Here is a 25000-nt window from a genome sequence, read left to right on the forward strand (position 1 = left end):
ATCTACTGTATATTGTGTCTGTTTCAGTGTTTACTGTTACATATCTACTGTATATTGTGTCTGTTACAGTGTTTACTGTTACATATCTACTGCATGTTGTCTGTTTCAGTGTTTACTGTAACATATCTACTGTATGTTGTCTGTTTCAGTGTTTACTGTAACATATCTACTGTATGTTGTCTGTTTCAGTGTTTACTGTAACATATCTACTGTATGTTGTCTGTTTCAGTGTTTACTGTAACATATCTACTGTATGTTGTCTGTTTCAGTGTTTACTGTAACATATCTACTGTATGTTGTCTGTTTCAGTGTTTACTGTTACATATCTACTGTATATTGTGTCTGTTACAGTGTTTACTGTAACATATCTACTGCATGTTGTCTGTTTCAGTGCCCAAGGACCCCAGTCCTCAGTGGCGCAGGGTGGCCTGGAGCCATGACTGCACCCTCCTGGCGTACGCCGACAGCACCGGCACCGTCCGCCTCTTCGACCTGATAGGCAGCGAACTCTTCGTCATCCCGCCGGTAACCATGGCAACACTCTGGGGGGGGGGGGGGGGGGGGACATTGGCTCAGGAGGTAGAGCAGTCATCTGGTAATCTAGTTAAATTCCCGCTCCTCCCGGGCAGCGTGTCGAAGTGTCCTTGAGCAAGGCACTTAACCCCTAACTGATCCCGGTGAGCAGGTGGGCACCTTGCGTGGTCGCCTCCGCCGTCGGTGTGTGAATGTGTGAGTGAATGGGTCAAATGTGAGTAATAAATTTGGATAAAAGCGCTATATATAAATGCAGCCATTTGTATTGACAAACATGGCGGGAAGTTGAGTTTAGTTGTAGCCGTTGCCTAGCAACATGCCAAACATTCCACTGAAATCAGCTGTGAGTATCTTGGGGCCCCAGTGTGTTTCCTGCAACAGGAGATAAACTCGGCCCATTCAGAGTGTTTGTGTCCTCATGTTAGAAAGGTTCCATAGACCTTTTATAGCTGACGGGAAATAAACATTGGCTCAAGCTGTTCCCCTGGCAACAGAGTTCTACTCTAAAGTCCTACAGACGTCTGTCATGTTAATAAGATAAGAAATAATAATGCTCTCTGCCAAACTCAAATACCACTTTTAAGTGGAGACGAGATGTTCAATGCATCCTAGGCAGACGGGATAAAGTGCCTCTCCACATCTCTCCCATCTGCTTTTGCCAGCTCTTATCTTGCAGAGTAACTATATGTGTGTAACACGGCAGTGCAAACCAGTTCACAGTGTTTGATGTAGGCGCACCGATGTCAGAGTGCTTTCAACTGAAGAGTGAGATGTAGCGGACACTACCTGGTCAGCAACACAACTGAATAGTGAGATGTAGCGGACACTACCTGGTCAGCAACACAACTGAATAGTGAGATGTAGCGGACACTACCTGGTCAGCAACACAACAGTGTTGTAAACCCAGCTGCACAGAGACACCATACCAGAAGTAGTCTAATATCATAATATCTCAGTGTTTCCCACAGGATTTTCAGAGACTATGGGGGGTGAACCTCCGACCCTCTAGGGGGGTCCGGAGGCATGCCCCCCCCCCCCCCCCCCCCCCCCCCCGTTTTCTTAATTTTTTTTTGTACATTTTAAAGTTAAATGCATCAATCTGGTGCACTTTGAGAGCAAAATAAAGAGGCTAGATCTATGATGAACTTTGTGCTCAAAACACAAAATCGACTAGACTAGTGCTTCCCAATCCTCTCCTCGAAGCACCCCAGCCGTTCCATGTATTTGTTAAATTCCACCACCAGCACACCTGATTCAACTTAACTAGCCCTTTATTAGTTGAATCAAGGTGTGCTGGTGGTGGAATTTAACAAATACATGGACCGGCTGGGGCGTCTCGAGGAGAGGATTGGGAAGCACTGGACTAGAGCAGACATTTGAGCCATCAAAGAAATGAAGCAAAAGTGGTTACATGTGTTGAACTTTTTATTTATTTTTTATATTTTATTTTTTAATAATTTTTTAAACAAACACATAAACATAAACATGACAACATAAAATTAGATATACAAGCATTAATTAACAGTGCACATCCAATGAAATTACCATTTAAATAAATGTAATATACAAGGTATACACCTAATACTTGCTATCTAATACCCTATACATTATGCTCTCGCTCGCTTCCCCCCCCCCCCCGGGCCCCCACCCTTGGATAATCCATCCATCATCATTCGCTCCTAACCAGGCACTACCATTCAAATGCTAGTTTTTATTCTCTCCACAACTTCTAACCACCTTGTAATTTTGGATTCACTGAGACCCAAAATTCTTGCTGTAGATATTTCTAGATAAATCACTTAGAGATATGTAAGAATCCAGACCTTCCGGCACATTTTTTCCGGTTGAAACCATTGTGATGCTATCAGCTTTTTAGCCGCTGTGATACCAGATAAAACCAACCTTTTGAACTTGCTTATTTTTTATAAAATAAAAAGCGGGCCGCCAGTCTAGGTAATTAATGGGAAACCCTGGTATCTATATTAACACTCTTTAGACCAGGGGTTCTCACATTTTTTTTTTTATACCACAACCCCATTTTATTTAGGAATTTTTTTGGCGACCCCGCACTTAACTCATTGACTGCCACGCTCTTTCCCCATCTGTACTGCCTGGCGCCAGCTTTTTTTTTTACCATTTTCACGATATTTCACGATCTTTGCGGAGCCATTGTATATTCTATATTATAGCTATGGAGACAATAATATGGCTCATTTGACAAACACTATTTATAGTCCAACATGTAAAAAATAGTTGTCTATTTTTTTTAAATAGCTAAAAAGCTAAAAGTGATTTTAATTTAGCCACAGAGGGCCTCTCACATGGTTCCTCACTGAGCTCAGGTGGTTCCTCTCACATGGTTCCTCACTGAGCTCAGGTGGTTCCTCTCACATGGTTCCTCACTGAGCTCAGGTGGTTCCTCTCACATGGTTCCTCACTGAGCTCAGGTGGTTCCTCTCACATGGTTCCTCACTGAGCTCAGGTGGTTCCTCTCACATGGTTCCTCACTGAGCTCAGGTGGTTCCTCTCACATGGTTCCTCACTGAGCTCAGGTGGTTCCTCTCACATGGTTCCTCACTGAGCTCAGGTGGTTCCTCAGCCTCCTCTCACATGGTTCCTCACTGAGCTCAGGTGGTTCCTCAGCCTCCTCTCACATGGTTCCTCACTGAGCTCAGGTGGTTCCTCAGCCTCCTCTCACATGGTTCCTCACTGAGCTCAGGTGGTTCCTCTCACATGGTTCCTCACTGAGCTCAGGTGGTTCCTCTCACATGGTTCCTCACTGAGCTCAGGTGGTTCCTCAGCCTCCTCTCACATGGTTCCTCACTGAGCTCAGGTGGTTCCTCTCACATGGTTCCTCACTGAGCTCAGGTGGTTCCTCTCACATGGTTCCTCACTGAGCTCAGGTGGTTCCTCAGCCTCCTCTCACATGGTTCCTAGCTGAGCTCAGGTGGTTCCTCTCACATGGTTCCTCACTGAGCTCAGGTGGTTCCTCTCACATGGTTCCTCACTGAGCTCAGGTGGTTCCTCATCTTTGCCGTGGAGGTAACATCAACTCAAGGCCTGGAATCCCTTGAAAACAGCCCATTTTTTTAACAAGGTGCTTAAAAAGTCCTTTGAAATTCAAATCAATCATTCGCATTGAAAGTTTTTCATCCATGATCAAATTGTTCTGAATCAATAAATAAATTTTTTTTAATTTAAAGTCTAACTAATTGTTGGAAATCGTTTTTAAGCCGTAAATATTTGATCCGATTTTTTTTCCTATAAAAAAACAGCATTTAAAAGTGAATAGTATCCTTTTTAAATGCCCTTTTAAAATGAAAAAATAGTGCTTAGAAAAGTACTTGAAAGTCCTTGAATTTCATGTTTGCAATGTCTGTGGGAACTTCAACTTCAAATTACTTAACTTTTTCGTCACTCGCCACTATAAAAAACACCAGCTTCGTTAAAACTACAGTAAAAAATACCACTATAAAAAAACACCAACTACATTTAAAACTACAGTACATGAATGAATGAAAACTTTATTTAACAGATTGCAGAATGGGTACAATACAGTACGGCTCAATACACACAATTGTTAAGGGGATGCAGACCTGAAAAAGACGTTTTATATAGACATTTATGACATACACAACATACATGACATTTATGGCATAGGGACATATAGGTATTTAGTACTGATACATTTGTGACATAAACGGTATTCAAATATACAGTACTGTTACCCCTAGATCCTGACAGAGTATATACATATGATGGGGAGGGGACTGTACATTAGGAGGGGGTGGGTGGGTGGGAGAGAAATATACATACGGCGGGGAGGGAATATATACATGCGGTGGGGAGGAGACTGTCTATTAGGAGGTGGTGGGGGTTTTGGGCATTTACGGTGGCCAGTTTCGAATTGCAGCCTCCCGTAGGTGCTCTTTAAGAGCAGTTTTGAATGTGGGTAGGGATTCACATTCCTTTACAGCTTTGGGTAGGGCGTTCCACATTGATGTGGCATAATTGCGAAACGTGTTTAGTCCCTTGTTTGAGCCGAATCTGGGTTTAACATGATTTGTTGAGCTTCCTCTGGTGTAGTGGTTGTGGTATTCACTGACCTTTGGGAAGTATTTTGACATGTACATGGGTACCTTAGTCGTATAGTGTATCTTGTAGACCAGGCCCATTGCAAGTTGCTGTACTCTGTCGTCTACTCTAAGCCATCCTAGGTTGTCAAAGTGGGCAGGGGTGAGGTGGGTTCTGGGGGTAAGGTCAAGTAGTAGTCTGACCAGTTTGTTTTGTGATGTTTGTAATTTTGTTTTAAGCGCCTTTGAGGTGCTTTGGTACCATGAGGTGCACGCATAGTCGTAGTACCCTTGAATGAGTGCTCCTGCCAGAGTCTTCAGGGTATTCTTGTTTACCAGAGAGGAGATCCGGTACAAGAATCTAGTTTGTTGGTTGACTTTTTTGATTACATTGGATGCCATTTTGTCACAGGAAAGATTTGCCTCTAGGATGGAACCCAGGTAGGTAATTTGTCTTTCCTTGTGACAATATTGTCACCCACTGTAACTGAGAAGCCGTCAGTCTTGCTGAGTTTATTATTTGAACCGAAGAGAATGGACTCTGTTTTGCCCATGTGTAATGATAGTTTGTTGTCAGCGAGCCATATGCAGATTTTGCCTAGTTCCGAGCTGAGGGTTTTTTCAACCTGCATTTTGTTCTTGTCAGAGACCAGCAGGGCTGAGTCGTCCGCAAACAGGAACAAGTTGCAGTCACAGGCTGACGACATGTCATTTGCATAAATTAGGAAGAGTAGCGGTCCTAGTATGCTTCCTTGTGGAACACCACAGCTCACTGTGAGGGGGGGGGATAGAGTACCGTTTACCTCTACCATCTGTTCTCTCCCCTCCAGGTAGGATTGCATCCAGCTCACTGATAAGCTATCAAAACCAATTGCTTTTAGCTTGTCAATCAGAATGGAGTGATTGACAGTGTCGACGGCCTTTTGTAGGTCCAGCATGACCATGCCGCAGTATTTGCCCGCGTCCACCTCTTGTTTGATGTGGTCGTTCAAATAGAGGAGGCATGTGTCAGTGGAGTGGGACGTTCTGAAGCCAGATTGGAATTCGTAGATTAGATTTTTTCCGCCAGGTACTTTTCGACCTGTTCGTAGACTATTTTCTCCATGACTTTCGAGATGGAGGTAAGAATAGAAACAGGGCGGTAGTTGCCTGGGTCTAATTTGCTGCCCTTTTTGTGCAGAGGGGTCACTCTCGCAATTTTGAAGTCCTTGGGGACGTGTCCCTGTTTTATAGAGAGGTTTATTATGTGTGTGATGACTGGGGTGATGGCGGCTGCTGCGTCTCTGAGGAATTTGGAGGTGATGATGTCATGGACAGTGGCCTTGTTAGGTTGGAGGGCGCTCAATTTTTTGAGTACCTCATCGGTTGTTACCATTTCAAGTTTGAAGTTGTCTTTGTGGTCCCCTAGGTTTTTGTAGTATGCTACTATGTGTTCTACCCCATAATGCCCTGAGTGGGAGGGTAGTTTGTTTACCAGTGTTGTGGCTATGTTTGTGAAGAAGATGTTTAAGTAATTGGCTACATCCAGCTTGTCTGTGATGAGCGTGTTGTCCGTCTTTATGTTTGAAAATCTGGTTTTAAGTTTTTTACTGCAGCCTAGTTGATTATTGAGTAATTTCCAAAGTTCGCAGGGTTTGTTTTTGTTTTCCTCAGTTTTGTCGTTGATGAAATTTCTTTTTGCGGTTTTGATCATGATGTTTACGTCATTTCTTAGTCTGTTTCTTTGAATTTTTAGTTCAACCACGTGGGCTTGGAGTTCACTGTTTGAGCTTTTGGAAAGCTTTGTCTGACTTTTATGAAGTTCAGAGCATTTTTTGTCTCTGGTTTTCATAGCGGCCAGTATTTCAGTGTGCATCCATGGCTCAGCGCGATTTTTAACCCTGGTGGTTCTTATGGGTGCCATGTTGTTGAGTATTGCTGTGAATTTGGTTTTGAATCCAAGCCATGTTTCTTCAACCTGTGTACCACTGAGTTCATCTGACCAGTCCAAGCTCCCCAGTTCTAGGTTAAAGGCCTCTCTAGAGTAAGTTTTGAGGTCTCTAGATGTGACTGTTTTGTGACAGCCGGCCTTCTGTTTTAGCTTTTTGCGGATACAGAAAATCATATAATGATCACTTAGCCTGCATGCTATCACCCCTTTATTGGAGATCATGGACTTGTCAGAGGTCAAAATGAGGTCAATGGTGGTTTGTGTCGAATCACATACCCTTGTGGGTTGGGTGATTAGCTGGCTGAAGCCGTGCAGATCAGAAAATCTACTGAAGGCCTTGAAGACGGGTGCTGCTTTACGCAGCATATCCGTGTTCCAGTCCCCAATAAGAATTTTTTCTACCCCCTCCACCCCAGCTAAACACCCATCAAGTGTGTCATAAAAGCCACTCTGTTCTGGCGGTCTATAGATTGTGCCTACTAGTACTGGTTTCGCCCTGTCTAATAAGATTTCAATCCAAACAGTTTCAATTTCGTCATGGTTAAGGTCAGTACGGTTGATGTATTTGGTATCTTTGTGTATATACACACAGACGCCTTACCGTTTAAAAACAATTGTTTGATTTCAGCCAGTTTAGGTCTCAGGCTGTTTGTATTAATGTGGAATATATGAAGACCATTTTTGCTGGTAATCTGATTGATGTCGTCACACTGGAGGTAACTCTGTTCATTTGTGTCCTGTCCTGTGGTGGGGGGAGGGGGGGTGTTGTTGTTTGTGCCGTGAGGGGGGAGGGGGGGAGGGGGTGATCCTTTGTCCTTTGCTGGAGTCTGTATTCCTCTGTGTGAAAGCCTGCGATGTGGGGGGGGGGGCTGGTTGTTTACAGATGTGTCTGTTAGTACTCCATTGTGGGGGGAGGGGTTCCAGGTAACTTTCTTCGTCTGTGAGGAGGGGTGGGGGGCTTTGTTGTCGTGGGTGGGAAGGGGGGAGGGGGGGGGGCCGTGCTGGTACAACAAAGGACTTGTTCCAGAGTCCTTTGTTCCTGGATGATTTCCCTGTTAGCTCTGCTGGCTAGCCGGCTATCGGGCGTCGAGATGTTTGAAACCTGCGTCGAGTTGGTCGTCATGGTTGCGACCCTCGGTTCACCTCCTCTCGTCTCTGCCTCACGCATGCTCGTCTGCTGCGGCGTCATTGGGGGAGAGTCGCCGTCCGCGCTGTGGATGTAGCCACAGGTTGCGTTGTTGATGATGTTGGACGCGATGGGAACCTCCATCGCTTCTTGTGCTGCCAGACCAAGTCTTCTAGCCTGAGTTCTGGTCAAAACCGGGCCTGGGTTTAATTGAATGTCTCCCCAAAGTAGCAGAACCAGGATGATCATGGTCCTACGGTCCAATCTGCCAGTCGGGGGTACGTTTTTACGTACCGGGCTCGCTGTTAGTAACGTGTGTATAGCCGCCGTTCCAACGTCTAGGTGTTTATTTTCCGAGCCATTGAGAAGGTAGAAGTCACTGTGGGTCTCGTTTAATCCAGAATAGAGCATGATGTATTAAAATCCACGTGGAGCAGTTCTATATGTATATAAATACTTACTTATTATTATGCAATAACAAACTGAACAAGCTGGTGAGGAAGGCTAGCTCCGTAGGGGGAGTCGAACTGATCAAACGAGAGGTGGTGGCAGAGAGGAGGAAGCTGGACGCTAGCCTGGAGAACCCCTCGCACCCCCGCTAGCCAAGATGACTTATCCCCCCACGATACACCACTCACCGCCTCGGCCAGTCCTTCGTGCCAGTAGCCTTCGGGATCCACGGCCCTGGGCACGGACTGCTGCCAGCAGCTGGAAAGCTAACCGCTGGAAAACTCGAGAAACCTTTTGACTGTTTGACTCCCAACTATTAAACTCTGCACAGACTGTGGCACAGTGTACCAGTATACTAATATCGATAGAGCATATATGGCCTATAGTGTATTGCCATTCTATTATTATTATTATTCTATTCTGCTTTATTATTATTATTATTATTATTATTATTATTATTATTATTATTATTATTATTATTATTATTATTTTATTCCTACCTGTAACCCCCTCCCTACTTTTCTATATTTTATTTAGTTTATTTATTTATTTTAATTGAAGAGCTGCAAAAAGCGAATGCAAAATCTGTCTTTCCATGATGTTACAGGGAGGTGTTACAGGCAGGTGTTACAGGCAGGTGTTACAGGGAGGTGTTACAGGCAGGTGTTACAGGCAGGTGTTACAGGGAGGTGTTACAGGGAGGTGTTACAGGGAGGTGTTACAGGCAGGTGTTACAGGGAGGTGTTACAGGCAGGTGTTACAGGCAGGTGTTACAGGGAGGTGTTACAGGGAGGTGTTACAGGGAGGTGTTACAGGTGTTACAGGTGTTACAGGTGTTACAGGCAGGTGTTACAGGCAGGTGTTACAGGCAGGTGTTACAGGCAGGTGTTACAGGGAGGTGTTACAGGGAGGTGTTACAGGCAGGTGTTACAGACAGGTGTTACAGGGAGGTGTTACATGCAGGTGTTACAGGGAGGTGTTACAGGCAGGTGTTACAGGCAGGTGTTACAGGCAGGTGTTACAGGGAGGTGTTACAGGCAGGTGTTACAGGCAGGTGTTACAGGGAGGTGTTACAGGCAGGTGTTACAGGGAGGTGTTACATGCAGGTGTTACAGGGAGGTGTTACAGGGAGGTGTTACAGGGAGGTGTTACAGGGAGGTGTTACAGGCAGGTGTTACAGGTGTTACAGGCAGGTGTTACAGGCAGGTGTTACAGGCAGGTGTTACAGGTGTTACAGGCAGGTGTTACAGGCAGGTGTTACAGGCAGGTGTTACAGGTGTTACAGGCAGGTGTTACAGGGAGGTGTTACAGGCAGGTGTTACAGGTGTTACAGGCAGGTGTTACAGGGAGGTGTTACAGGCAGGTGTTACAGGCAGGTGTTACAGGCAGGTGTTACAGGGAGGTGTTACAGGGAGGTGTTACAGGGAGGTGTTACAGGCAGGTGTTACAGGCAGGTGTTACAGGTGTTACAGGCAGGTGTTACAGGCAGGTGTTACAGGCAGGTGTTACATGCAGGTGTTACAGGCAGGTGTTACAGGGAGGTGTTACAGGGAGGTGTTACAGGCAGGTGTTACAGGGAGGTGTTACAGGGAGGTGTTACAGGCAGGTGTTACAGGGAGGTGTTACAGGGAGGTGTTACAGGGAGGTGTTACAGGGAGGTGTTACAGGCAGGTGTTACAGGGAGGTGTTACAGGGAGGTGTTACAGGCAGGTGTTACAGGGAGGTGTTACAGGGAGGTGTTACAGGGAGGTGTTACAGGCAGGTGTTACATGGAGGTGTTACAGGGAGGTGTTACAGGCAGGTGTTACAGGGAGGTGTTACATGGAGGTGTTACAGGGAGGTGTTACATGCAGGTGTTACAGGTGTTACAGGCAGGTGTTACAGGGAGGTGTTACAGGGAGGTGTTACATGCAGGTGTTACAGGCAGGTGTTACAGACAGGTGTTACAGGGAGGTGTTACATGCAGGTGTTACAGGGAGGTGTTACATGCAGGTGTTACAGGCAGGTGTTACAGGTGTTACAGGCAGGTGTTACAGGGAGGTGTTACAGGGAGGTGTTACAGGCAGGTGTTACAGGCAGGTGTTACAGGCAGGTGTTACAGGTGTTACAGGCAGGTTGTAACTGAGGGGTACAATTCCCTGACTGTATTGTTAGATCTGGTATTTAATACCACTACCTCTTGTACTTTAACTTCTGGCCATCCAGTACATGATATAAGTATGATGAACACTTTCCCACCTGATGAAACGAATCCACACAAATGTACAAATCGAATATAGTAGGGGTGGGGGCTACTGTATAGTAGGGGTGGGGGCTACTGTATAGTAGGGGTGGGGGCTACTGTATAGTAGGGGTGGGGGCTACTGTATAGTAGGGGTGGGGGCTACTGTATAGTAGGGGTGGGGGCTACTGTCTAGTAGGGGTGGGGGCTACTGTCTAGTAGGGGTGGGGGCTACTGTATAGTAGGGGTGGGGGCTACTGTCTAGTAGGGGTGGGGGCTACTGTATAGTAGAGGTGGGGGCTACTGTCTAGTAGGGGTGGGGGCTACTGTATAGTAGGGGTGGGGGCTACTGTCTAGTAGGGGTGGGGGCTACTGTCTAGTAGGGGTGGGGGCTACTGTCTAGTAGGGGTGGGGGCTACTGTATAGTAGAGGTGGGGGCTACTGTATAGTAGGGGTGGGGGCTACTGTCTAGTAGAGGTGGGGGCTACTGTATAGTAGGGGTGGGGGCTACTGTATAGTAGGGGTGGGGGCTACTGTATAGTAGAGGTGGGGGCTACTGTCTAGTAGGGGTGGGGGCTACTGTCTAGTAGAGGTGGGGGCTACTGTATAGTAGGGGTGGGGGCTACTGTATAGTAGGGGTGGGGGCTACTGTCTAGTAGGGGTGGGGGCTACTGTCTAGTAGAGGTGGGGGCTACTGTCTAGTAGGGGTGGGGGCTACTGTATAGTAGGGGTGGGGGCTACTGTATAGTAGGGGTGGGGGCTACTGTATAGTAGGGGTGGGGGCTACTGTATAGTAGAGGTGGGGGCTACTGTATAGTAGAGGTGGGGGCTACTGTATAGTAGAGGTGGGGGCTACTGTCTAGTAGGGGTGGGGGCTACTGTATAGTAGAGGTGGGGGCTACTGTATAGTAGAGGTGGGGGCTACTGTATAGTAGAGGTGGGGGCTACTGTCTAGTAGGGGTGGGGGCTACTGTATAGTAGGGGTGGGGGCTACTGTATAGTAGAGGTGGGGGCTACTGTATAGTAGAGGTGGGGGCTACTGTATAGTAGAGGTGGGGGCTACTGTATAGTAGAGGTGGGGGCTACTGTCTAGTAGAGGTGGGGGCTACTGTATAGTAGAGGTGGGGGCTACTGTCTAGTAGAGGTGGGGGCTACTGTCTAGTAGGGGTGGGGGCTACTGTATAGTAGGGGTGGGGGCTACTGTATAGTAGGGGTGGGGGCTACTGTCTAGTAGGGGTGGGGGCTACTGTCTAGTAGAGGTGGGGGCTACTGTCTAGTAGAGGTGGGGGCTACTGTCTAGTAGGGGTGGGGGCTACTGTATAGTAGAGGTGGGGGCTACTGTATAGTAGGGGTGGGGGCTACTGTCTAGTAGGGGTGGGGGCTACTGTATAGTAGGGGTGGGGGCTACTGTATAGTAGAGGTGGGGGCTACTGTATAGTAGGGGTGGGGGCTACTGTCTAGTAGGGGTGGGGGCTACTGTCTAGTAGAGGTGGGGGCTACTGTCTAGTAGAGGTGGGGGCTACTGTATAGTAGAGGTGGGGGCTACTGTATAGTAGAGGTGGGGGCTACTGTATAGTAGAGGTGGGGGCTACTGTCTAGTAGAGGTGGGGGCTACTGTATAGTAGGGGTGGGGGCTACTGTATAGTAGAGGTGGGGGCTACTGTCTAGTAGAGGTGGGGGCTACTGTCTAGTAGGGGTGGGGGCTACTGTCTAGTAGGGGTGGGGGCTACTGTATAGTAGGGGTGGGGGCTACTGTATAGTAGAGGTGGGGGCTACTGTATAGTAGAGGTGGGGGCTACTGTATAGTAGGGGTGGGGGCTACTGTATAGTAGAGGTGGGGGCTACTGTATAGTAGGGGTGGGGGCTACTGTCTAGTAGGGGTGGGGGCTACTGTATAGTAGAGGTGGGGGCTACTGTCTAGTAGAGGTGGGGGCTACTGTATAGTAGAGGTGGGGGCTACTGTCTAGTAGAGGTGGGGGCTACTGTCTAGTAGGGGTGGGGGCTACTGTCTAGTAGAGGTGGGGGCTACTGTATAGTAGAGGTGGGGGCTACTGTCTAGTAGAGGTGGGGGCTACTGTCTAGTAGAGGTGGGGGCTACTGTCTAGTAGGGGTGGGGGCTACTGTATAGTAGAGGTGGGGGCTACTGTATAGTAGAGGTGGGGGCTACTGTCTAGTAGGGGTGGGGGCTACTGTATAGTAGAGGTGGGGGCTACTGTCTAGTAGAGGTGGGGGCTACTGTCTAGTAGAGGTGGGGGCTACTGTATAGTAGAGGTGGGGGCTACTGTATAGTAGGGGTGGGGGCTACTGTCTAGTAGAGGTGGGGGCTACTGTATAGTAGAGGTGGGGGCTACTGTATAGTAGGGGTGGGGGCTACTGTATAGTAGGGGTGGGGGCTACTGTCTAGTAGAGGTGGGGGCTACTGTATAGTAGGGGTGGGGGCTACTGTCTAGTAGAGGTGGGGGCTACTGTCTAGTAGGGGTGGGGGCTACTGTCTAGTAGAGGTGGGGGCTACTGTCTAGTAGAGGTGGGGGCTACTGTATAGTAGAGGTGGGGGCTACTGTATAGTAGGGGTGGGGGCTACTGTATAGTAGAGGTGGGGGCTACTGTATAGTAGGGGTGGGGGCTACTGTCTAGTAGGGGTGGGGGCTACTGTCTAGTAGGGGTGGGGGCTACTGTCTAGTAGGGGTGGGGGCTACTGTATAGTAGGGGTGGGGGCTACTGTCTAGTAGGGGTGGGGGCTACTGTATAGTAGGGGTGGGGGCTACTGTATAGTAGGGGTGGGGGCTACTGTATAGTAGGGGTGGGGGCTACTGTCTAGTAGGGGTGGGGGCTACTGTCTAGTAGGGGTGGGGGCTACTGTCTAGTAGGGGTGGGGGCTACTGTATAGTAGAGGTGGGGGCTACTGTCTAGTAGAGGTGGGGGCTACTGTATAGTAGGGGTGGGGGCTACTGTATAGTAGGGGTGGGGGCTACTGTCTAGTAGGGGTGGGGGCTACTGTATAGTAGGGGTGGGGGCTACTGTCTAGTAGGGGTGGGGGCTACTGTATAGTAGGGGTGGGGGCTACTGTCTAGTAGGGGTGGGGGCTACTGTCTAGTAGGGGTGGGGGCTACTGTATAGTAGGGGTGGGGGCTACTGTCTAGTAGGGGTGGGGGCTACTGTCTAGTAGGGGTGGGGGCTACTGTCTAGTAGGGGTGGGGGCTACTGTATAGTAGGGGTGGGGGCTACTGTCTAGTAGAGGTGGGGGCTACTGTATAGTAGGGGTGGGGGCTACTGTATAGTAGGGGTGGGGGCTACTGTCTAGTAGAGGTGGGGGCTACTGTCTAGTAGAGGTGGGGGCTACTGTCTAGTAGAGGTGGGGGCTACTGTCTAGTAGAGGTGGGGGCTACTGTCTAGTAGAGGTGGGGGCTACTGTATAGTAGAGGTGGGGGCTACTGTATAGTAGAGGTGGGGGCTACTGTCTAGTAGGGGTGGGGGCTACTGTATAGTAGGGGTGGGGGCTACTGTCTAGTAGGGGTGGGGGCTACTGTATAGTAGGGGTGGGGGCTACTGTCTAGTAGAGGTGGGGGCTACTGTCTAGTAGAGGTGGGGGCTACTGTATAGTAGGGGTGGGGGCTACTGTCTAGTAGAGGTGGGGGCTACTGTATAGTAGAGGTGGGGGCTACTGTATAGTAGAGGTGGGGGCTACTGTCTAGTAGAGGTGGGGGCTACTGTATAGTAGGGGTGGGGGCTACTGTATAGTAGGGGTGGGGGCTACTGTATAGTAGGGGTGGGGGCTACTGTATAGTAGGGGTGGGGGCTACTGTATAGTAGGGGTGGGGGCTACTGTATAGTAGAGGTGGGGGCTACTGTCTAGTAGGGGTGGGGGCTACTGTCTAGTAGGGGTGGGGGCTACTGTCTAGTAGAGGTGGGGGCTACTGTCTAGTAGGGGTGGGGGCTACTGTCTAGTAGAGGTGGGGGCTACTGTCTAGTAGAGGTGGGGGCTACTGTCTAGTAGGGGTGGGGGCTACTGTCTAGTAGGGGTGGGGGCTACTGTATAGTAGGGGTGGGGGCTACTGTATAGTAGAGGTGGGGGCTACTGTATAGTAGAGGTGGGGGCTACTGTATAGTAGAGGTGGGGGCTACTGTATAGTAGGGGTGGGGGCTACTGTATAGTAGAGGTGGGGGCTACTGTATAGTAGGGGTGGGGGCTACTGTCTAGTAGAGGTGGGGGCTACTGTATAGTAGGGGTGGGGGCTACTGTATAGTAGAGGTGGGGGCTACTGTATAGTAGGGGTGGGGGCTACTGTATAGTAGAGGTGGGGGCTACTGTATAGTAGGGGTGGGGGCTACTGTCTAGTAGAGGTGGGGGCTACTGTATAGTAGGGGTGGGGGCTACTGTATAGTAGAGGTGGGGGCTACTGTATAGTAGGGGTGGGGGCTACTGTATAGTAGAGGTGGGGGCTACTGTATAGTAGGGGTGGGGGCTACTGTCTAGTAGGGGTGGGGGCTACTGTATAGTAGAGGTGGGGGCTACTGTCTAGTAGAGGTGGGGGCTACTGTCTAGTAGAGGTGGGGGCTACTGTCTAGTAGAGGTGGGGGCTACTGTATAGTAGAGGTGGGGGCTACTGTCTAGTAGAGGTGGGGGCTACTGTCTAGTAGGGGTGGGGGCTACTGTATAGTAGGGGTGGGGGCTACTGTCTAGTAGAGGTGGGGGCTACTGTATAGTAGAGGTGGGGGCTACTGTATAGTAGGGGTGGGGGCTACTGTATAGTAGGGGTGGGGGCTACTGTCTAGTAGAGGTGGGGGCTACTGTCTAGTAGGGGTGGGGGCTACTGTATAGTAGAGGTGGGGGCTACTGTCTAGTAGAGGTGGGGGCTACTGTCTAGTAGGGGTGGGGGCTACTGTATAGTAGAGGTGGGGGCTACTGTCTAGTAGAGGTGGGGGCTACTGTCTAGTAGGGGTGGGGGCTACTGTATAGTAGAGGTGGGGGCTACTGTCTAGTAGAGGTGGGGGCTACTGTCTAGTAGAGGTGGGGGCTACTGTATAGTAGAGGTGGGGGCTACTGTATAGTAGGGGTGGGGGCTACTGTATAGTAGGGGTGGGGGCTACTGTCTAGTAGAGGTGGGGGCTACTGTATAGTAGAGGTGGGGGCTACTGTCTAGTAGAGGTGGGGGCTACTGTATAGTAGAGGTGGGGGCTACTGTATAGTAGGGGTGGGGGCTACTGTCTAGTAGAAGTGGGGGCTACTGTCTAGTAGGGGTGGGGGCTACTGTCTAGTAGAGGTGGGGGCTACTGTCTAGTAGAGGTGGGGGCTACTGTATAGTAGGGGTGGGGGCTACTGTATAGTAGGGGTGGGGGCTACTGTATAGTAGAGGTGGGGGCTACTGTATAGTAGGGGTGGGGGCTACTGTCTAGTAGGGGTGGGGGCTACTGTCTAGTAGAGGTGGGGGCTACTGTCTAGTAGAGGTGGGGGCTACTGTATAGTAGAGGTGGGGGCTACTGTATAGTAGAGGTGGGGGCTACTGTCTAGTAGAGGTGGGGGCTACTGTATAGTAGAGGTGGGGGCTACTGTATAGTAGGGGTGGGGGCTACTGTCTAGTAGAGGTGGGGGCTACTGTCTAGTAGGGGTGGGGGCTACTGTCTAGTAGAGGTGGGGGCTACTGTCTAGTAGAGGTGGGGGCTACTGTATAGTAGAGGTGGGGGCTACTGTATAGTAGGGGTGGGGGCTACTGTCTAGTAGGGGTGGGGGCTACTGTCTAGTAGGGGTGGGGGCTACTGTCTAGTAGGGGTGGGGGCTACTGTCTAGTAGGGGTGGGGGCTACTGTATAGTAGAGGTGGGGGCTACTGTCTAGTAGAGGTGGGGGCTACTGTCTAGTAGGGGTGGGGGCTACTGTCTAGTAGAGGTGGGGGCTACTGTATAGTAGGGGTGGGGGCTACTGTCTAGTAGGGGTGGGGGCTACTGTATAGTAGGGGTGGGGGCTACTGTATAGTAGGGGTGGGGGCTACTGTCTAGTAGGGGTGGGGGCTACTGTCTAGTAGGGGTGGGGGCTACTGTCTAGTAGAGGTGGGGGCTACTGTATAGTAGAGGTGGGGGCTACTGTATAGTAGGGGTGGGGGCTACTGTCTAGTAGAGGTGGGGGCTACTGTATAGTAGGGGTGGGGGCTACTGTATAGTAGAGGTGGGGGCTACTGTCTAGTAGAGGTGGGGGCTACTGTATAGTAGGGGTGGGGGCTACTGTATAGTAGGGGTGGGGGCTACTGTATAGTAGGGGTGGGGGCTACTGTCTAGTAGGGGTGGGGGCTACTGTATAGTAGGGGTGGGGGCTACTGTATAGTAGAGGTGGGGGCTACTGTATAGTAGGGGTGGGGGCTACTGTATAGTAGAGGTGGGGGCTACTGTATAGTAGAGGTGGGGGCTACTGTCTAGTAGGGGTGGGGGCTACTGTATAGTAGGGGTGGGGGCTACTGTATAGTAGAGGTGGGGGCTACTGTATAGTAGGGGTGGGGGCTACTGTATAGTAGAGGTGGGGGCTACTGTCTAGTAGGGGTGGGGGCTACTGTATAGTAGGGGTGGGGGCTACTGTATAGTAGGGGTGGGGGCTACTGTATAGTAGAGGTGGGGGCTACTGTCTAGTAGGGGTGGGGGCTACTGTATAGTAGAGGTGGGGGCTACTGTATAGTAGAGGTGGGGGCTACTGTCTAGTAGAGGTGGGGGCTACTGTCTAGTAGGGGTGGGGGCTACTGTCTAGTAGGGGTGGGGGCTACTGTATAGTAGGGGTGGGGGCTACTGTATAGTAGGGGTGGGGGCTACTGTATAGTAGAGGTGGGGGCTACTGTATAGTAGAGGTGGGGGCTACTGTATAGTAGAGGTGGGGGCTACTGTCTAGTAGGGGTGGGGGCTACTGTATAGTAGAGGTGGGGGCTACTGTCTAGTAGGGGTGGGGGCTACTGTATAGTAGGGGTGGGGGCTACTGTCTAGTAGGGGTGGGGGCTACTGTCTAGTAGGGGTGGGTCTAGTAGGGGTGGGGGCTACTGTCTAGTAGGGGTGGGGGCTACTGTATAGTAGGGGTGGGGGCTACTGTATAGTAGAGGTGGGGGCTACTGTCTAGTAGAGGTGGGGGCTACTGTCTAGTAGAGGTGGGGGCTACTGTATAGTAGAGGTGGGGGCTACTGTCTAGTAGAGGTGGGGGCTACTGTATAGTAGAGGTGGGGGCTACTGTATAGTAGAGGTGGGGGCTACTGTCTAGTAGGGGTGGGGGCTACTGTCTAGTAGAGGTGGGGGCTACTGTATAGTAGAGGTGGGGGCTACTGTCTAGTAGAGGTGGGGGCTACTGTATAGTAGAGGTGGGGGCTACTGTATAGTAGAGGTGGGGGCTACTGTATAGTAGAGGTGGGGGCTACTGTCTAGTAGAGGTGGGGGCTACTGTATAGTAGAGGTGGGGGCTACTGTATAGTAGAGGTGGGGGCTACTGTCTAGTAGAGGTGGGGGCTACTGTCTAGTAGAGGTGGGGGCTACTGTATAGTAGAGGTGGGGGCTACTGTCTAGTAGAGGTGGGGGCTACTGTCTAGTAGAGGTGGGGGCTACTGTATAGTAGAGGTGGGGGCTACTGTATAGTAGAGGTGGGGGCTACTGTATAGTAGGGGTGGGGGCTACTGTATAGTAGAGGTGGGGGCTACTGTCTAGTAGAGGTGGGGGCTACTGTATAGTAGAGGTGGGGGCTACTGTATAGTAGAGGTGGGGGCTACTGTATAGTAGGGGTGGGGGCTACTGTATAGTAGAGGTGGGGGCTACTGTCTAGTAGAGGTGGGGGCTACTGTATAGTAGGGGTGGGGGCTACTGTATAGTAGGGGTGGGGGCTACTGTCTAGTAGGGGTGGGGGCTACTGTCTAGTAGGGGTGGGGGCTACTGTCTAGTAGGGGTGGGGGCTACTGTCTAGTAGAGGTGGGGGCTACTGTCTAGTAGAGGTGGGGGCTACTGTCTAGTAGAGGTGGGGGCTACTGTCTAGTAGAGGTGGGGGCTACTGTCTAGTAGAGGTGGGGGCTACTGTATAGTAGAGGTGGGGGCTACTGTCTAGTAGAGGTGGGGGCTACTGTCTAGTAGAGGTGGGGGCTACTGTCTAGTAGGGGTGGGGGCTACTGTATAGTAGGGGTGGGGGCTACTGTATAGTAGGGGTGGGGGCTACTGTCTAGTAGGGGTGGGGGCTACTGTATAGTAGGGGTGGGGGCTACTGTCTAGTAGGGGTGGGGGCTACTGTCTAGTAGAGGTGGGGGCTACTGTATAGTAGGGGTGGGGGCTACTGTCTAGTAGAGGTGGGGGCTACTGTCTAGTAGAGGTGGGGGCTACTGTATAGTAGAGGTGGGGGCTACTGTATAGTAGGGGTGGGGGCTACTGTCTAGTAGAGGTGGGGGCTACTGTCTAGTAGGGGTGGGGGCTACTGTATAGTAGGGGTGGGGGCTACTGTCTAGTAGAGGTGGGGGCTACTGTCTAGTAGGGGTGGGGGCTACTGTCTAGTAGAGGTGGGGGCTACTGTCTAGTAGAGGTGGGGGCTACTGTCTAGTAGGGGTGGGGGCTACTGTCTAGTAGAGGTGGGGGCTACTGTCTAGTAGAGGTGGGGGCTACTGTATAGTAGGGGTGGGGGCTACTGTCTAGTAGAGGTGGGGGCTACTGTCTAGTAGGGGTGGGGGCTACTGTCTAGTAGAGGTGGGGGCTACTGTATAGTAGGGGTGGGGGCTACTGTCTAGTAGAGGTGGGGGCTACTGTCTAGTAGGGGTGGGGGCTACTGTATAGTAGGGGTGGGGGCTACTGTCTAGTAGAGGTGGGGGCTACTGTCTAGTAGGGGTGGGGGCTACTGTCTAGTAGAGGTGGGGGCTACTGTCTAGTAGAGGTGGGGGCTACTGTCTAGTAGGGGTGGGGGCTACTGTCTAGTAGAGGTGGGGGCTACTGTCTAGTAGAGGTGGGGGCTACTGTCTAGTAGGGGTGGGGGCTACTGTCTAGTAGAGGTGGGGGCTACTGTCTAGTAGAGGTGGGGGCTACTGTATAGTAGGGGTGGGGGCTACTGTCTAGTAGGGGTGGGGGCTACTGTCTAGTAGAGGTGGGGGCTACTGTCTAGTAGGGGTGGGGGCTACTGTATAGTAGGGGTGGGGGCTACTGTCTAGTAGAGGTGGGGGCTACTGTATAGTAGAGGTGGGGGCTACTGTCTAGTAGGGGTGGGGGCTACTGTATAGTAGGGGTGGGGGCTACTGTCTAGTAGAGGTGGGGGCTACTGTCTAGTAGGGGTGGGGGCTACTGTCTAGTAGAGGTGGGGGCTACTGTATAGTAGGGGTGGGGGCTACTGTATAGTAGAGGTGGGGGCTACTGTATAGTAGGGGTGGGGGCTACTGTCTAGTAGGGGTGGGGGCTACTGTCTAGTAGAGGTGGGGGCTACTGTATAGTAGAGGTGGGGGCTACTGTATAGTAGGGGTGGGGGCTACTGTCTAGTAGAGGTGGGGGCTACTGTCTAGTAGAGGTGGGGGCTACTGTATAGTAGGGGTGGGGGCTACTGTCTAGTAGAGGTGGGGGCTACTGTATAGTAGAGGTGGGGGCTACTGTATAGTAGGGGTGGGGGCTACTGTATAGTAGAGGTGGGGGCTACTGTATAGTAGGGGTGGGGGCTACTGTATAGTAGAGGTGGGGGCTACTGTCTAGTAGAGGTGGGGGCTACTGTCTAGTAGAGGTGGGGGCTACTGTATAGTAGGGGTGGGGGCTACTGTATAGTAGAGGTGGGGGCTACTGTCTAGTAGAGGTGGGGGCTACTGTCTAGTAGGGGTGGGGGCTACTGTATAGTAGGGGTGGGGGCTACTGTATAGTAGGGGTGGGGGCTACTGTCTAGTAGGGGTGGGGGCTACTGTATAGTAGGGGTGGGGGCTACTGTATAGTAGGGGTGGGGGCTACTGTCTAGTAGGGGTGGGGGCTACTGTATAGTAGAGGTGGGGGCTACTGTATAGTAGGGGTGGGGGCTACTGTATAGTAGAGGTGGGGGCTACTGTCTAGTAGGGGTGGGGGCTACTGTATAGTAGAGGTGGGGGCTACTGTATAGTAGAGGTGGGGGCTACTGTATAGTAGGGGTGGGGGCTACTGTCTAGTAGGGGTGGGGGCTACTGTCTAGTAGGGGTGGGGGCTACTGTCTAGTAGGGGTGGGGGCTACTGTATAGTAGGGGTGGGGGCTACTGTATAGTAGAGGTGGGGGCTACTGTATAGTAGAGGTGGGGGCTACTGTCTAGTAGAGGTGGGGGCTACTGTCTAGTAGGGGTGGGGGCTACTGTATAGTAGAGGTGGGGGCTACTGTATAGTAGAGGTGGGGGCTACTGTCTAGTAGAGGTGGGGGCTACTGTCTAGTAGGGGTGGGGGCTACTGTCTAGTAGAGGTGGGGGCTGGGGGCTACTGTATAGTAGGGGTGGGGGCTACTGTATAGTAGGGGTGGGGGCTACTGTCTAGTAGAGGTGGGGGCTACTGTCTAGTAGAGGTGGGGGCTACTGTCTAGTAGAGGTGGGGGCTACTGTCTAGTAGGGGTGGGGGCTACTGTCTAGTAGGGGTGGGGGCTACTGTCTAGTAGAGGTGGGGGCTACTGTATAGTAGAGGTGGGGGCTACTGTCTAGTAGAGGTGGGGGCTACTGTATAGTAGGGGTGGGGGCTACTGTCTAGTAGAGGTGGGGGCTACTGTCTAGTAGAGGTGGGGGCTACTGTCTAGTAGAGGTGGGGGCTACTGTCTAGTAGAGGTGGGGGCTACTGTCTAGTAGGGGTGGGGGCTACTGTCTAGTAGGGGTGGGGGCTACTGTCTAGTAGGGGTGGGGGCTACTGTCTAGTAGAGGTGGGGGCTACTGTCTAGTAGAGGTGGGGGCTACTGTCTAGTAGGGGTGGGGGCTACTGTCTAGTAGGGGTGGGGGCTACTGTATAGTAGAGGTGGGGGCTACTGTCTAGTAGAGGTGGGGGCTACTGTCTAGTAGAGGTGGGGGCTACTGTCTAGTAGAGGTGGGGGCTACTGTCTAGTAGAGGTGGGGGCTACTGTCTAGTAGAGGTGGGGGCTGGGGGCTACTGTCTAGTAGAGGTGGGGGCTACTGTCTAGTAGAGGTGGGGGCTACTGTCTAGTAGGGGTGGGGGCTACTGTCTAGTAGGGGTGGGGGCTACTGTATAGTAGAGGTGGGGGCTACTGTCTAGTAGGGGTGGGGGCTACTGTCTAGTAGAGGTGGGGGCTACTGTCTAGTAGAGGTGGGGGCTACTGTCTAGTAGAGGTGGGGGCTACTGTATAGTAGAGGTGGGGGCTACTGTCTAGTAGAGGTGGGGGCTACTGTCTAGTAGAGGTGGGGGCTACTGTCTAGTAGAGGTGGGGGCTACTGTATAGTAGAGGTGGGGGCTACTGTATAGTAGAGGTGGGGGCTACTGTCTAGTAGAGGTGGGGGCTACTGTCTAGTAGAGGTGGGGGCTACTGTATAGTAGAGGTGGGGGCTACTGTATAGTAGAGGTGGGGGCTACTGTCTAGTAGGGGTGGGGGCTACTGTCTAGTAGGGGTGGGGGCTACTGTATAGTAGAGGTGGGGGCTACTGTATAGTAGGGGTGGGGGCTACTGTATAGTAGGGGTGGGGGCTACTGTATAGTAGAGGTGGGGGCTACTGTATAGTAGAGGTGGGGGCTACTGTATAGTAGAGGTGGGGGCTACTGTCTAGTAGGGGTGGGGGCTACTGTATAGTAGAGGTGGGGGCTACTGTCTAGTAGAGGTGGGGGCTACTGTATAGTAGGGGTGGGGGCTACTGTCTAGTAGGGGTGGGGGCTACTGTATAGTAGGGGTGGGGGCTACTGTCTAGTAGGGGTGGGGGCTACTGTATAGTAGAGGTGGGGGCTACTGTATAGTAGAGGTGGGGGCTACTGTATAGTAGGGGTGGGGGCTACTGTCTAGTAGAGGTGGGGGCTACTGTCTAGTAGAGGTGGGGGCTACTGTATAGTAGGGGTGGGGGCTACTGTCTAGTAGGGGTGGGGGCTACTGTATAGTAGGGGTGGGGGCTACTGTCTAGTAGAGGTGGGGGCTACTGTATAGTAGAGGTGGGGGCTACTGTATAGTAGGGGTGGGGGCTACTGTATAGTAGGGGTGGGGGCTACTGTATAGTAGGGGTGGGGGCTACTGTATAGTAGAGGTGGGGGCTACTGTATAGTAGGGGTGGGGGCTACTGTCTAGTAGGGGTGGGGGCTACTGTCTAGTAGAGGTGGGGGCTACTGTCTAGTAGAGGTGGGGGCTACTGTATAGTAGAGGTGGGGGCTACTGTATAGTAGGGGTGGGGGCTACTGTCTAGTAGAGGTGGGGGCTACTGTATAGTAGGGGTGGGGGCTACTGTCTAGTAGAGGTGGGGGCTACTGTATAGTAGGGGTGGGGGCTACTGTCTAGTAGGGGTGGGGGCTACTGTATAGTAGGGGTGGGGGCTACTGTCTAGTAGAGGTGGGGGCTACTGTCTAGTAGGGGTGGGGGCTAGCACTCCCTTTTATTATTGCTATTATAGATTTAGATTAGATTCACTTTATTGTATAAGACAAGTGTAACTAAATTGTTTGCATCTAACCAGGATGTGACAATCAACAATTAGTTGCAATGAAACACAGTATATATAAAGCAATCTGTACAGTAAAGTGCAATGGCTAGCACAATGTGCAATGGAAAGAAAAATCTACACAAGCTATGTGCTATACACAGGATATACAGTGAGGTGCAGTGGGCTATGTAAACAGAATATGCAGAGTAGTGCAATGGTAAGCTCAGTGCAATGTATTACAGCTCTAAGCTATAGGGATATATGTACAGTAGATACAGTAAATATATGTACAGTAAATAAAGGCAGTAAAACAGCATGATATATGCCCAAACACAGTTGCAACTGGGTTATTATTGCTATTACACCACATTTACAATTAGTCATTTAGCTGACGCTTTTATCCAAAGCGACTTACAAGTTCTGTACGACAAGTCATCAGGAAGGGCACAACTCTATCAGCTGAGTAACAATGTTCATCAAAGTGTTGCATGTTACAGTGTAGGTTAGTATATTAGGACAAGTGCATGATGACAGTAAGGTTAGTTAGGGTTAGATTTATTTTTATTTTTATTTTTTTCATTATTTCAGATAATGGTTGAAGAAGTGCGTCTTTAGTCGACGGCGAAAGATTGGACGTGTTTCGGCTGTCCTAACTGGGGTGGGTAGTTCATTCCACCATTGTGGGGCAAGGACTGAGAATAGGCGACTTCTCTTTGATGACCCTCCCGGAGCTCGGATAGGAGTGGGTCTGAGGTGGCCAGAAGATGCAGAGCGTAGGGGTCTTGAGGGTGTGTAGTTAGAGACCATTGACCGGAGGTAGGCGGGAGCGGTTCACACCATTTTATCAACAACTTTATGAACAAATGCTTAATTTGCCCATCGCCAAACCACAGGCATCACAAGGTTACGAGCACATCATCATCAGGACATTTCGGCCCCCGTCAGAATGTTACTCATCCGATCACAACAACGCAAGGTCATCGTGGTGTAATTTGGGGGTGTAGGACTTGGAGACGCTGCGGCTGTGTCCCTCACGCTGGGTACTCGGAGCACTGAAATGTGTCCTCCAGGAAGGGGGATAAGGTTGAGACGATATGCCATTTGGAAGAATCGATAAATCGGGATTAGTATAAAACAAATTGTTATTGTTATTTAACTCATCCAGCGCCAGGGGTCGCTGTCTACCTTCTGGCTAGAACGCCAGTGCTTTAATCAATGGGGAGACTGCGAAATTGGCAAGTGCTTAAAATATATCTTGTATTATAGCTATGGGTCTAATAACACCGTCGATTGTCAGTGAGTTGCTTCCAGTCAACATGTAAAAAACTGTTTTTTCATCCGTACATTTCCATTTTATACCGTTTTGAATATGAGTATACAGTAGTTTTGGTGTTTCTTAGTAATCCCAGGAAAAGACGCGATAATAGTGTTTTAGTGGAATACCTGAATACCTTTTCGCCTGATTATCGGGGGGCAGCATCGCAGATGTATCGTTGTAAACGCTCGTCCTGCCGGAGTATTTAAACCCCGCCCGCACGGCTCAGATCGGCCCAGAAAAGAAACTACACCATTTCTAATGGAGTGCAATACCGGCTGGAAGGCGCAGGCGGCGGCATTTGCCCTTTTGCGAGCTCAGACCCATTCCCAATGATAACATCAGGCTGGATGGATGAAAAATGAATGGATATAGCTAATAAAAGAAATAATGATTAAAACCCGAGATTTCTCGGGTTTGGCGCCCAGTGCATAGCGAGTTAACCCGAGATATCTCGGGTCTGGCCCCGAATGTGTTAAACAACAAAGTTATGTTTATTTTGCAGCAATTCTTTGTCGTTGCCGCCATCTTTAGTGTTACAGATTTCCCCATTCAAAACGACCACAGTGATCCTTCTCATTTTGTAGTCGGTGGTCTCTGGATGTGATGGAGGAGTGCGCTGCATATTGAATGCACAGTGCAGAGTTGCAATTCAACTGAATTTACATGAAATGGGGATGATGCCACTTATCAATTTCACGCAGTTATCGATAAATCGATAAGTGGTCTCAGCCAGGGGGACTGAGCTCTGCTCCACTGCCCAGGCGTAGAGCACATCTACTGGAGCCATACAGTCACCCCTGGAGGCAAGACATCC

General features: G+C 50.7%; 1 protein-coding gene across 1 annotated transcript in view; it reads left to right on the forward strand.

The window, feature by feature from the left end:
• The window catches only part of LOC311228417 (NBAS subunit of NRZ tethering complex-like), a gene marked incomplete at its 3' end in the record, with an annotated part of 401827 nt that overhangs the window by 38505 nt on the left and 338322 nt on the right, over window positions 1-25000 (forward strand). The window contains 1 exon segment of the mRNA XM_084314324.1: window positions 392-525. Coding sequence (XP_084170450.1) covers window positions 392-525 — 134 coding nt within the window.

This window comes from Notolepis coatsorum (assembly GCF_963971535.1).
Source record: "Notolepis coatsorum genome assembly, chromosome: 5".
NCBI lineage: Eukaryota > Metazoa > Chordata > Actinopteri > Aulopiformes > Paralepididae > Notolepis > Notolepis coatsorum.